This window comes from Lynx canadensis, chromosome X, assembly GCF_007474595.2.
Source record: "Lynx canadensis isolate LIC74 chromosome X, mLynCan4.pri.v2, whole genome shotgun sequence".
NCBI lineage: Eukaryota > Metazoa > Chordata > Mammalia > Carnivora > Felidae > Lynx > Lynx canadensis.
The window spans coordinates 120,424,090-120,437,561 of NC_044321.2; the positions used below are offsets into that span (position 1 = coordinate 120,424,090).

General features: G+C 63.5%; 1 protein-coding gene across 7 annotated transcripts in view; it reads left to right on the forward strand.

Moving 5' to 3' along the window:
• Positions 1-468: 468 nt before the first annotated feature.
• Positions 469-13,472, forward strand: part of ATP2B3 (ATPase plasma membrane Ca2+ transporting 3) — a 43,347-nt gene continuing 30,343 nt past the window's right edge. For 4 of the 7 annotated variants that reach the window (XM_032592203.1, XM_032592197.1, XM_032592199.1 and 1 more), the window contains exons 1-9: positions 469-811; positions 5,757-5,954; positions 6,061-6,318; positions 6,575-6,700; positions 7,310-7,435; positions 10,376-10,417; positions 11,822-11,986; positions 12,352-12,566; positions 13,151-13,393. In XM_032592203.1, the coding sequence (XP_032448094.1) occupies positions 604-811; positions 5,757-5,954; positions 6,061-6,318; positions 6,575-6,700; positions 7,310-7,435; positions 10,376-10,417; positions 11,822-11,986; positions 12,352-12,566; positions 13,151-13,393 (1,581 nt within the window). In that variant the 5' untranslated portion in view covers positions 469-603. The remainder of the gene's footprint in view (positions 812-5,756; positions 5,955-6,060; positions 6,319-6,574; positions 6,701-7,309; positions 7,436-10,375; positions 10,418-11,821; positions 11,987-12,351; positions 12,567-13,150; positions 13,394-13,472) is intronic. The other 3 variants (XM_032592198.1, XM_032592200.1, XM_032592202.1) reach the window with 1 other exon arrangement.

Below are 13,472 nucleotides of genomic sequence, written 5' to 3' on the forward strand. Positions count from 1 at the left end.
AATCAGGCAAGAGCAGGGAGCGTGACGGAGGGGACAAGCTTTCACCCAAGGTAGGGCACGGACATGAGAGAATTGTGGCACAGATAGCCCACCCACCCGTGCCAGTAATCAACCCCAGGACATCACCTCTGCTTCGGTGTGGGTTCCCAGACGGATTTGGGAGGCAGTCAGAGTCTCCGTATCGCAACAGCAGACCCCTTCCAGGAGACACGAACGCTCCCTCCTTCCCCACCTAGGCGAGTCCTCCTGCCTTGGGTACTCGGGCTGGGCAGGACTAGGGGATGGCCTGGCAGCTGGGCCTGGCAGGGCATGAGGGCCACTGACCCAACCTAGGAGGTGAATTTTGCAATCGGCAAGTCATGGCTCAGACTGAGTGCCGATTTTCGGAGAACGTTCTGGAAGAGTGGACCTCAGTCTTGTCTCAACTTCGCCCCTGGCTTCTTCTCACCTCTCCCCAGGTGTCCGTGCTCGGCCACTTCCCCGCTGCAGCTCCCTCCACTACACCTCACCCAGGCACTGGGACCTCGGGTGGCTGCCTGCCCCTAGCTGAGGCCGCACCTGTGAAGAGGTCGGGCACCCTGTCCTCCCGGCACGACAGGCGGGATGGGCGACATGGCCAACAGTTCCATCGAGTTTCACCCCAAGCCCCAGCAGCAGCGGGAGGCCCCCCATGCGGGCGGCTTTGGGTGCACACTGGCTGAGTTGCGTTCCCTCATGGAGCTCCGAGGGGCTGAGGCGCTGCAGAAGGTCCAGGAAGCCTACGGGGACGTCAGTGGGCTTTGCAGGAGGCTGAAGACCTCGCCCACAGAGGGTAAGGCTCCCAGCAGAGCCCCAGCGCAGGCCGCGAGTGCGCCAGGGATGTAGGGTCATGGGCCACCGGACACTCCCCCCGGTCTCCAAGGGCCATCCTGAAGACGTCCCGTACCCCCGGGGCGGGCCTGGCCGAGGGCCGGGTGGTGCTTCTGCAGCAGCTTCCGGAAGCACTCTTGACCCTGACTGTGCCCTCCCAAGGAAGCCATCCCGCCCCCGCCACCACCGAGCGGGAGATGCTCTGTAGGGGGGTGAGGGGGATCGTCCTCTGGGTAACCTGGGGTCCTCCGGGAGCCGTGGCCTGACCCCCTCCATCAGCAGCAGCTCCCTGCTCTCGCCTCTTTGGATTAAATAGAAATCAAGCAAAAGAGGAGGGAAGGAAGAGGACGGCACGGTGTCAGGCTGGGCCCCAAACTGAGACCCCAGAAGCTCTTCTGGGCAACAGGGCAACAGGGTGGGACAGAGGAGGAGGAAGGCCGGGCCCCTGTCTGTATGCTCCAGGCCGTGTGCCCAGCCCCGTGTCCGGTTAAGGGGCACAGGAAAACGAGGGTGCCGGCCCTCTGCGGGCTTGGGTTGCAGGGGGCTCTCTCTGGAAAGGGGGGGCAGAGTGCCGAGTGGAGGGGCCACTGGCCACAGGCTGTCCCAAAGAAGCAAAGAAGCAAGTCTGGTGCTTGGGTGGTTCAGCGGCAGAATTCTCCCCTGCCAAAGAGGTGCAAGTCTCAGGCAGCATAGATCTGAGGAGATCTGCTGCCCGGAGCCTTGAGGAAGGCTGAGGAGCATTGTCTAGAAGCTTCCAGAGGCAGAGGCCTGACCGCCACCTTGGGTCCCTGCCCCGGCCCTGTAGCCCTTGCCCCCTGCACTGGAGGCAAAACTGTGCCCTGCTCTGCACCAGCCTTTCCCAGTCCTGCCTGCTGGGTCTGCTGGGAGGCCGGGACCACCAGGACCCAGGCTTGGCCCCAGATTCCAGGAGTTGGAGCGTTTTCTGGCCCAGCTGGCACCTCCCTGGCAGGGCCGCTAGGGCTGTCCCAGCCCAGTGCCAGGCCTGTTCTCAGCCAGCCCTGATTTATCTCATCAGCTCCCATCTCAGCTGCCACACCTTTGTCCACCCAGGGCTCTGGCCGTCACCCTTGTCTGTGGCTCCCTGGCCCTATCTGTCTGTGGATGGCACATGGGCTGGAGCAGGGGGTAGAGAAGGCCCACCCGGGAGGAGATGGGCCCAAAGGCCGGGTGAGAGGGTGCCCACCCAACCAGGTCAGGAACTCCAAGCCTAAGTGGCCTTCTCAGGGCCGCCTGGGTCTCTCTTGTTTTGTGCTCTAAAGGGACCCAGCCTGGTGTGTGGTGTTATCAGGGCAGATGGCTTGGCTCGGGGCCAGAGGGATCTCTCTCCTTCCCTCCTCCTTGCCCCCCCCCCGCCCAGGATTTGGGGCTAGGGGGGAGGCTGGGGTGGAGGGCCATTTAGCCACAAGGGCTCTGGCCTCTTCCAGATAAAAGGAAGCAGATGGGCTTCAGCTGGCAGCTCTTTCCTCTGCCTGTCAGGCCTTGTTAAATATTTAAAATGTCAAGGCCCCTGGGAACCTGCCCGATTCTGCCACAGCGGCTCTGGAGCTCGCCCAGTGCCTGTGGAGGGGCGGGCATGAAGAAGGGCAAGTGCCCAGGTGGGTGGCCAGGCCGCAGCAGAGGGAGCCGGCCAGGCCTGACCCGCCTCCTGAAGAATGAGCAGCACGAGGACTACCCCTCCCCACTCCAAGCCCAGGAGCCCTGGCCCCCGGTACACCTGCCGACTTGGCCCCGGAGTGTTCACCCACATGTCCCCTCTCCTGCCCAGACACAATGGCCTGAGCTTTAGGAGGGGCCGGCTTAGCCGCACCCTGGGCCCCACATCAATCCCCTGGCAAGGTGTGCTGGCAGATGGGTGCTTTGGGAAGGGTGGGGGGCGTGGGGACGTGCATGGTGTACTGGGCGGCGGGGGGGGGGGGGGGAATTTTGTCTGTTCCCGGCAATAAGCACGTCAATGGGCTCAGGCTTTGTAGCTATCCAAGAGGATTCCAGAAGCCAGAGAACCCGGGTCTTGGGCCAAGCTCAGTGGGAAGCCCACCGGGGGGACCTGGGCCCCAGCCCTTCCCCTGTCTGGCCTTTACCAGCAGCAGTCATGGAAATGAGAGGGCGGATTATCCAAGAGCTGCACGATGTGGTCCTAATCCAATTCTGATGGCATCTGGCCTCTGCTCTGGGCAGGACACTCATCTGTGTCCAAGCCAACCAGCCGGCCCCTGCCCCAGCACCTGGACCTGGGCCGCTGTGGGGGCCTGCCGACTGGGCACATGCTTGGAGCCAGAGGGGCTGCAGCTACCTTCTGGCCCCCACATGAGTACCTGAGCAGCTGTCTGGACCCCCAAGCCCAACAGGAAGGCCATGGTCTTGGGCTGGTGCAGGGCAAGGGAGAGAGAAGCGTTGCTAGAGTATCAAGGGCAACCCAAGGCCAAGGGACAGGCTGACAGTGGGAGGGGAGGAACGGAGCCAGCTCACTCCTGGGGAGGGGGCCCCAAGGGCCTGGCTTCCCTTGGGGACAATCTGGCGTATGGGGTGAGGCAGGCAGGATGCAGACTTATGGTGGCACAGGGACCCATGGGCTCTCTCTTGAGGGTCTCCAGATCCGTGCCCTTTCTCAAGGCAGGGGCAGTGGAAATTCCGGGTGTCTGGGAGAGCGGGGGTTCAAGCACTTCCATAGTACTGACCTCACTTTTCATATCTCTTGTAGCTTAAAGACGCAGGCCTCAGTTAGGAGTGGGGCACAGGCCCTCGGCTGGGACCCCAGGCCCTAGGAGCTGAGGTCCCGAGCTTGTCCCAGACACCCAGGTGGAAACTTGCAGCCTTCAGAAACCGGAGCCCCGGCAGGGCCCAGGCACCATGAGGCCTGGGGAGAAGGGCAGGGGCAGCCGCAGCCCCGCTGGGTGCGGAGATGTGCCCAGGCTGTGCCCGCTGTGGGCTTTTGCTCTCGTCAGGCCTTCCACCTCTGGTGGGCTCCACCCTGCCCCTCCCCAGGCCCCTTCCCTGCCTAGTGGACAGCCACCCTCCTTCCTCCCAACTCCTTCTGCACCCCACTTAACACTTCCTTGCTATCAAGTCCTATGTGCCTTCCCAAGCCAGCTGAGATCACCCCCATAAGCTGGGGACCCCGCCCCCCATCTGCCCTGCCGGTAGCTCCCTGCCCCCGGGAACTGCAGCCCAGTGTCTGCCCACGAGGTGTCAGTGTGGAGCCGGACCCTTGGGTTCAGGCCTAGAAGGAAGCAGCATCCTGAGGGATGAGGGCGGGGCCAGGGGACGGGGTCCGGTGGGCCCGCCTCTGGGGAGGGTGGCCAAGTGGATGTCTGGCCTCGGGAGGAGGTGGCCTGGATGTCAGTTCCACATGGAGACTTCTGGTAGCTCCAGGCATGGGCCTGAGGGGACTCATGCTGTAGAGGCAGAGACCCAGAGGGCTTGGTGCGGGCCTGGGTGGGAAGTGGGCTGTCCCAAGGATGAGAAGTAAGGTAAGGGCCCAGCCTCGAAAGCCGGAGCTCGCCCCTTGGTGGATGTTGATTGTGAGCCCTTCATCCCAGCCCCAACACACTAGAGTGCCTGCGATGTGGCGGGGGCCTCCCAGGGCTCTAGAAGTCCGGGTCAGGCCTCTCAGCCTCTCAGCCCTCCTTCAACATGTTTCACCTGCTCTGGCCACAAGGGGTCCCCACTGAGACCGGCTTCTTCACCCTTCGCTCTCCTCATCCTCTGCCTGGTGGCCTGGGGACACCGTGGCATCAGTATGAATCACTCACTGACAATCCCAGAGCCTCAGAGACATTCACCAAGTGCCACGTGTGCGGCCCCAGAGGAGGCAATAGGTGGGGGCGTGGGCAAGGCAGGGAGCTCACGTCCCATCCCCGCCCTTCGCCGTGACCCCCAGCTCAGAACTCGAGGTTGGCACTGCAGCGGGGTCTAGGGAAAGCGTTAGGAAGGAGGCAGCTGACTCCGGACGACGGCCACGAGAGCTCGGGGCGGGGGCAGTTCCTACGTACCTCCTGGTGCCACGGGTGCCACACCCATGCTCAACAGTATGGGCAAAACCGACGATGTTTTGGGGCCGCCAGAGCCGACTGTCTCCCGGGTCTCGTCAGATGACACAGGTTCTGTGTCCCGCGCGCATGGCTTGGCCACGCCCCCCCGTTGAGGGCTTAGCATCTGTGAGGCTCCCGTCATCCTGACCTAGGGTCAGGTGCACTGGGCAGCAAAGGAGTCCTGGGCTGCCAGCAAGAGCTCCGACTCACAGGCACAGGGCGCTTTCCCTCCCTGGACTCAGTTTCCTCCTCCGGACCCTGGAGGGATTGTACGAGCACCTCGGCCCACTCACAGCCCACAGGGGATCAGCTACCCTGGGCCTGGCTGACAGCAGGCTGCCACACCTGTGCCCTCCATCCCAGTCTTGTACCAAGCCCTGCACTCCTGCGAACGCCTGGGCTGTTCTCTTCTCCTGTCTCCAGGTGACACTTGGCCATCCCTGGCCCAGCTGGGTTCCCTCTGCCCACCCCCACCCCATGGTGGCCGTTATCACCGTCCTTCCCATCTGCCCTCTGAAGGGACCCACCGTAGCCCATAGACCTCCCCGAGCATATCGGGAGGACGACCGAACCCTTCCTCATACCAGGGGCTCCGCATTGTTGCGAGTCGCGCGGTCGGTCGCACGCCTGAGCTGTCCAGGCAGCTGGAGGGCACACACGCCCACATACCTGTCCTCGGGGTTTGCAGAAAGGCTTGGAAGACCGGGCAGGTGCAGTTCCCGCCTTCCAGGGGCTTTCAGGCCAGAGAACAAGACAGGCACTCTGGGCGAGCAGGGGAGAAAGGGGCAGGGCCTCACGCTGTTGGCCCTTCCCATCTTCTTGCTCTGTGTCCCCGCTCTCCATCCCTGCACCACACAGGCCTGGCCAACAATGCCAATGACTTGGAAAAGCGCAGGCAGATCTATGGGCAGAACTTCATCCCTCCCAAGCAGCCCAAGACCTTCCTGCAACTGGTGTGGGAGGCCCTGCAGGATGTGACGCTAATCATCCTGGAGGTAGCCGCCATCGTCTCCCTGGGCCTTTCATTCTATGCACCGCCCGGAGAGGAGAGCGAAGGTGAGCAGGGGAGGACCCGGCAGGAGGGAAGGAATGGGACCTGAGCCGAGGGGCCTCAGGGTGACTTTCCTGCCACCCCACCCTTCCCTGCTGTCCTCGGGTGCAGCATGCGGGAACGTGTCAGCTGGGGCAGAAGACGAAGGGGAGGCCGAGGCAGGCTGGATCGAGGGAGCCGCCATCCTGTTGTCGGTCACCTGCGTGGTGCTGGTCACGGCCTTCAATGACTGGAGCAAGGAGAGGCAGTTCCGGGGCCTGCAGAGCCGCATCGAACAGGAACAGAGGTTCTCCGTCATCCGGGACGGCCAGCTGCTGCAGGTTCCGGTGGCCGCACTGGTGGTGGGCGACATTGCACAGGTCAAGTACGGTGAGTGCATCTGGCAAGGGCCTTCCCCACCCCCCAGTACGTGGGCCTTCACCTGCGGGACAAGGCGGGGCAGGGGCAGCAGTGGGCGGTGGGGGGGCTCAAGCTGGAGACAGAGCCCCAGGAAGCAGGCCTGAAGCTGAAGGGAGAGGGCCCCACCCCCTAGGTTCGAGACCTCTCCTGGGGCAGGCGGGAGGCAGCAGGGCGGAAGGCTACCTGGACCCACAGCGTGTGGTTCCGGCTGCCTGGCCGGCCTTAGGAGACCTGCTACCTGCTGATGGCGTGCTCATCCAAGGCAATGACCTCAAGATCGATGAGAGCTCCCTGACAGGCGAGTCGGACCACGTGCGCAAATCAGCTGACAAAGACCCCATGCTGCTCTCAGGTGAGGCCTCGGGGCACTGGCCAAGCTGGGGGGGGGGGGCGGGGGCAAGATGCAGGCTGGCACTGCCCTCTGGACCAGTTCGGCACCAAAGAGCCTTGGAAGCCATCTGGCCCAGCCACCCCTTCAATCGCAGGCCTCCTGAGTCGCCCTTCTGGCTAGGGAGTCTGAAGTTTTTGCCCCCAAGAGGCCAGAGTGGCCCGTGGGAGGCCTGATGGTGGTCGCTCTAGCCACTGGGGAAAGAAATGGGTGCTCCCCGCCTCAAAGGGCCCCTAATATCCTGAGGAAAGCTCCTAGAACGTTTTGGCCTAGCCCAGCATTTATCCCGGTGGCAAATGCAGTGTGACACAGGACAGACAGGCTGGAGGCCCCAGGTGGACCCTGTGAAGACCTCACCTTGTGTTTCTGGGCAAGCAGCTGCTCACGTGTGTGCCTCCGGGTCCCCTCCAAGCCAGGAATGAGGCTTCGTTCTAGGATTAGGGTCAACATAGCCTCCAGGGGCCTCCAAACACCGAGTTCGTGCTTCTGGGATTCCTGGGGGAGAACTTGTAGGTGTTCAGCCACGCCTCCCTCAAGCAATGCAAATCTGTCTCGGTCCCCCTGTGTTCCCAGGTACCCATGTCATGGAAGGTTCTGGAAGAATGGTGGTGACTGCTGTTGGTGTCAACTCCCAGACAGGAATCATCTTTACCTTGCTTGGAGCTGGTGGGGAGGAAGAGGAGAAGAAGGATAAGAAAGGTAAGGAAATAGTGACGTCGGGTTCCCAGCACCACTGGCCTAAAGAGCCAGCCTTGAGCGGTGAGAGGCCGTACCTTCTCTTCCGATTCCTTTGGAGGACCTGCTTCTGGCGTCTTTGCCCAAAGGCTTTGGGAAGTGTGTGCCAGGGTGGGGGGAGTGCCCTGCCTGGGGAGGAACGGGGTTGGAGGGACAGAGGCCAGCCGCCTTGGCTTGGGAGAGTGCCCCCGGGGACCCTGTGCCCGCTCTTGGGTGTGCTGACGCCCCGTGGTGAGGTGCCGAGGGCCCCACCAACATGGCAGCCAGGGAGATGTGAGTCATACAGCCAGAGGTAGAGGGCTCCCAATCGAAATGGACTGGACTCCCCAGAGGATGTCCGAGGCCAGAGGAAGCTGGGATGGGGTGGGGGCCCAGGGGAAAACAGTGTCAGGGGACAACTGTCTTGTGAGAGTCCAGCTGGCACACGGCCGTCCCGCTGCCTCCTTTCGCCACTGCCCCGAGCCCCAGGCGTGGCCGCTGTCTCTTCCAGTCCTCAGAACAGCGCTGACAAAACTATGGAGCTGTCCTCAGCACCACCCCACGCCCAGAGCCCCAATCCCACCAGGCAGGACCCCGTTCAGTTCTTTGTTTCGGGCCCGCACCAGGTCACGACTCACCTTGATCTAACCTGGGTCTCCCCCGAACCAGGCGGGGAGCAGAGTTTCCTAGATGTGTGCCTTCGAGAACATTCGCTTGGGTCCACTCGGAGTACAAAGAAGCTGCACACGTGTGGAGAGAGCGTGTGCTGAAAGCCCGCAGCCAGGGTCCCCGGGGGGAAGTGAGACAGAGGGGTGCCGGTCACCGGCCCTACATCAGTCAGTCAGGGCACCTAGACCGGGCAAACAAGTGGCGAGGGCACAGGCCAGCATAAGGAAGGATGTGCCAGTGTCTCCAGCCCTAGGCTGCCCTGCTCCTGGAGACAGTGAGAGAGGAGGTGGGTGACCTGCCGTGGCCTAGAAGCTTCTGTGGGCCCCGTCTCCCAGCAGCCAGCCAGCACTAGCAGACCCTCATCCACATTTGCCACACCAAGCATCCTGGCCCTGCGGGGCTCAGCGCAGTTTCTCTCCACCGTGAACAGCCGAGGGGCCGCAGGCAGGCAAGCGGGCGGGTGGGCGGGCCCTGGGCCTCCTCCAGGCTGGGCTGGGGTACCCATCCCCCTCTCCAGGGAAGCCTTCTCCTCCCCTGCAGCCCTGTCCCTGAGATGTTGGTGGTCTGCAGGACTTGGTTTTGGGCCCCTCTTCTTCAACCTTGACAAAACCCCACCAGTCCCCCCAGGCCCCTCCCCAGCTCTGGCTCGTCTGCCCCTCACTCTGCTTCAGCTGCCCTAGGCTGAGCTACTGAGGGGTCAGAGGGGGCACCTCCGCCAGCCAGCTCCCTGGAAGAGGGGAACCCTGAGGTGGGGGGGGGGCTGGAGGGGAGCAGAGCTGGCCAGGCTCCAGGCAGGGGCAGCAGCACCCACAACTCCCCACCAAGGTGTGAGCCCAAGGCCCGGCTGCTGCTGCGGTGGCAAAGCCGGCGCCCCACCCTGGCCCCCATCCCTACTCCTGCTGCCTCTCAACCCCGTCTCTCAGCCCGATGCTCCCAGGCCACCTGCTGCCCTTCAACCTGTTTCTTGCCTTTTGGCCTTGACTCCTAGTAGCCCTCCTACTTGAGGTGCTCTCCTTCCCCTCCTCCCCTCCCTGGGCTTCTGTCTTCCTCTTCCCGTAGTGCTGATCCCGCACGTCTCTCCCTCCTCCAGAGGCCTCTCTGGGCCTTTCTGCATTGTCACCGTGTGTCTACAGGTGTCTCCTCTCCCCCCAGGAGTCTCCTTCGCCTCTGAACCTCCCCACTCTGACAGAGGGACAACCTGCATACCACCCCAGCCGGGAGGGGGCCTCTCTCTCCTCCCTGGGACCCCCAGACTAGACCCCACTGCCTAGAAGCCACCTGGCACCCTGTCTGCGCTCCTGGATCCCCAGTGACATGAGTTATTGGGTATTGGTCAGCACACAAACCCCTCCTGTCACACGTCAGTCATTTCCAGATCCCGGGCTAGCACTTGTGTGGTCCCTAAGAGAGCTCTTTGAACCGATGCCCCACCGCGATGCCCTGGGGAAGATGAGGCCAGAGGGGCTGGTACAGAGCCCGACCCAGAGCACAGTGCTGGCCTCACTGCCAGCGCCGTGTACCTTGGTCTTGGAAGCCAGTCACTGCCCTGGTCCCCAACACCCAGCTGCGGGCTTTGTGCTTGCAGACCACATTCACGAATGCGCCCCCCGCCCCCGCCGCCGCCACACAGGTCCAGCTGAGGCCCAGCCCATTCCGTGTACCATTGCTCCCTCCGGTGCCGGGTGCCTGGCACCCATGTGGGCATTCAAGGCCAGCAGGTTTCTAGAGTCTCCCTTCTCTGTCCCTCCAAACGCTCTGCAGAGCTGACTGCTGGCTGCGCTGCACAGAAAGCTGACCGCTAGGCCACTAGGGGTCAGGGACCACCTAGGTAGACGGTTCACGCCACTCCCGTGGAGGGGGGTACATATCCCGACTGGGGGGGCCCTGCTCAACGTGGCAGACCTGGGACCAGACACCTGGCGGCTCTCACTCCCCGTGGCGGTAGCCTTTTCAGAGACCTCCCCCACTGCTGGGCACACATGACCCAGGGGCCGTCCAGGACTGGCTCGGGGAGTTCACTGGAGGGCCGGGCCCTCGTCTGGGAGGCCAAGAGTGTGGCTCCCGTGGGCCGAGAGGTGGAGAGAGGGCATCAGAGCAGGCCCGGGGAGCACAGGGCCCTCCTCCCCGCCCCTTTGCACCGCGCTCTCTGGCCTCGCTGTCTGTGTCCCGCTGTCCTGTGTGCGTGTGCGTGTGCGTGTGCCAGGGCCACGTGGATGTTCTGAAGCCTTCGTGTCTGTCATTCCTCTTCCGTTGTAGGCAAGCAGCAGGATGGGGCGATGGAGAGTAGCCAGACCAAAGGTAACGCGCGCCCCGTGCTCAGGGTGGGGTGGCGGAGGGGTGCGGCACAGGGTGGGGGGCCGCCCGCGTCAGTTGCTGGAGCAGCACCCAGAGACCAGGTGAGTGGGGCGGGGGGCCCCTGCGCAGACCCTGCCAGAAGTGTGCAAAGGTCACCCGTGAGGAAACTGAGGCTCAGAGAGGGTGACTCACCCAAGACCACGCCAGGCCTGTGGGTTTCCCGGTCCAGCTGCCTTTCTTCTGGGCTTTTGAGGCAGGGTGACCGGGTGCCGGTCCAACACCCACTCTCCTCTCGGCCCGGATGCCTGGTAGGTGCTGATGCCGTGTGGCTGGGATGAGGGTTGTCAGCGGTGAGGGGCTTTGGAGAGAATCCAAAGGTGTAAAGCACGGTCCTTGCCCTCAGGAAGGTCAGAACGCAGAGAAACGGAGCCAGGGGCAAGACTCAAGTGCACTGTGGGGCCCAGGGGCCCAGGGACCAAGACAGGGCCAGACAAGCAAACTAGAGTTCAGAGGATAGCTGAGGTTGGGAGGGATCTGGGCCAGGGGGACAGCCTGATGGCTAGGGTCCCGGGCTGGGGCAGGGAGTGCCAGTCAGTGGGGCGCAAGGCTAGAGTGGCCCAGCTGGGTGGGGCATTGAGTATCACTGAGGCCGTGGGCTCTGGCCTGAGGCCCCTGGGGACAAGAAGCCTTGTGGTCAGGGGCAGTGTGAAGAGAGCAGGACCCAGTGAGGGAGCCACGAGGACGCCACCTGTCCCAGACAGAAGGCGAAGAGGCAGCTAGAGGAGAGAGAGGTGTGAGGCTCGCCCATGGTGGCCCGTTCCGGCAGGAGCCACCTGCAGCCAGGGAGCGGGCTGAGGAGGGGCACACAGCGAGCCGGGGCTCTGGTGGAAGTCAATGCGCCCACTCGAGAGGCTGACAGGAGGATAGACAGCCTAAGCAGGGAGCAGGGGAGAAGAACGCAGGGGCTCCTAGGCCTCCTGAGGGGGGGTGGTGCTTGGACACCAGTGGGCCACTGACTCAGTTCAAGGTTCTGGAACGTTCCCTGGGCCCCAGACCTCTGCTGTCAGGTATTGAGATTTGGGGCATTATGGGGCTGGCCATCCTGTCTGTGTGCCCAAAGTTGCTCGTGCTTGTGTCTGTCCTCCTTTCCCCCGAGAAGCCCCGCGACAACCGTCTCTGCGCTGACCACGACAGCACCGGAGCCTCCCACCCATCTCGGGAGGGCCTGAACTGCCAGGGAGATGGGAGGGAGAGGAGACGGCCCCTGGGCTAGGTCACACTCAGAAAGCAGAGAAACCCCTTGAGCCCCGTTTCCTCTCGTATAGTGTGGCACGTCTTTCCCTGTGAAAGCCCCTTGTAGCTGTCGCCTGGGCCCTAAGTTTGGCTGTGGGGTTCCTCTGTACGCAGCCAAGAAGCAGGACGGGGCAGTTGCCATGGAAATGCAGCCCCTGAAGAGTGCGGAGGGTGGGGAGACTGAGGAACGGGAGAAGAAGAAAGCCAGCGTGCCCAAGAAGGAGAAGTCGGTCCTGCAGGGCAAGCTCACCAAACTGGCCGTGCAGATCGGGAAAGCAGGTAGGGCCAGCGGACGCGTGGTCCCAGGGGCCACCAATGGGCGAGGACACTGGGCCCCCGGGCCTGAGGCCGGGCCGTGGAGGGCAAGTGGGAAAGGGATGTTCCAGGGGGCGCAGGCCAGGCAGCAAGGGGACCCCACCAGGGGCCGGCAGTGGCCGGCAGGGGCCGGGCCGGCCCCCATTTGGAAACCGTGGCTTCCAAGCGTCCGTCCGCAAGGCTGGGGACCGAGTGCCTCCCCCGACCTGGCTGGCCGTGGCGCGGTCTGCAGCCTCCCTTACCACTCCTTCGCTCTTGCTCTCTCCCTCCCTCGCCCCGGCCGACTCCCCTTCCCGCACCCACCCTCTGTGGCTTCCGTGGCTGGGCAGGGCTGGTGATGTCTGCCATCACCGTCATCATCCTGGTCCTCTACTTTGTGATTGAGACCTTCGTCGTGGACGGCCGGGTGTGGCTGGCGGAGTGCACGCCCGTCTACGTGCAGTACTTTGTGAAGTTCTTCATCATCGGTGTCACTGTACTGGTTGTGGCCGTCCCGGAGGGCCTGCCTCTTGCCGTCACCATCTCCTTAGCCTACTCTGTCAAGGTAATAATTATAAACACGGTACACGTGAGAATGCCTTCATACTAGGATACAGACCCAGAAATTGGTGTCCCAAGCCATTAAGCAAGTTGGGATCGGTCGTGGGGAGAGCTGGACGGCAGGCAGGCGGGAGGATAGACCCAGCATCTGCAGGTCTGAGGACACTGCTGTCCCTTGCAGAAGCGGGCGCAGGCGCAAAGGGTGATCCGGAGAGGGCCGAGAACACCGGGAGAGGGTGGGGGGAGATGGCGTCGGGAGGGGGGAGCACAGAGACAGCCAATGACCTGAGCGGGGGCCATGGGCAGGGGGGAGGCCCCGGGAGCCCTGGGAAGAGGGAGCGCCGCGAGTCGACCGCTTGGCCTGTCTCACGAGAGTCCTCCCGCTCTGCCGTCGCTCCAAGCCGTGCCCGGCCGCGAGGGTATGTGCCAGCTGACCGAGGCCCCCCGGGCTGTTAGTGCCACATGGAAAGCTGGCTGGGCAGAGCCGAATCGCACATGACCGGCTGATGACCTCTTGCTCCCCGACCCCATGGGCCAGCCTTTCCAAGGACAGCTGGCCACCTAAGCCCTCATCTATGCCCTTTACAGAAAATGATGAGGGACAACAACCTGGTCCGCCACCTGGACGCCTGCGAGACCATGGGCAATGCCACAGCCATCTGCTCAGACAAGACGGGCACGCTCACCACCAACCGTATGACCGTGGTCCAGTCCTACCTCGGGGACACCCACTACAAAGAGGTTCCGGCCCCCAGCACCCTGACCCCCAGGATCCTCGACCTCCTGGTCCACGCCATCTCCATCAACAGTGCCTACACCACCAAAATACTAGTGAGCGGGGAGCGGGCGGCAGGCTGGGCCAGGTCGGGGTGGGACGAGGGCAGGGCGCCGGGCCGGAGGTGACGGCGTC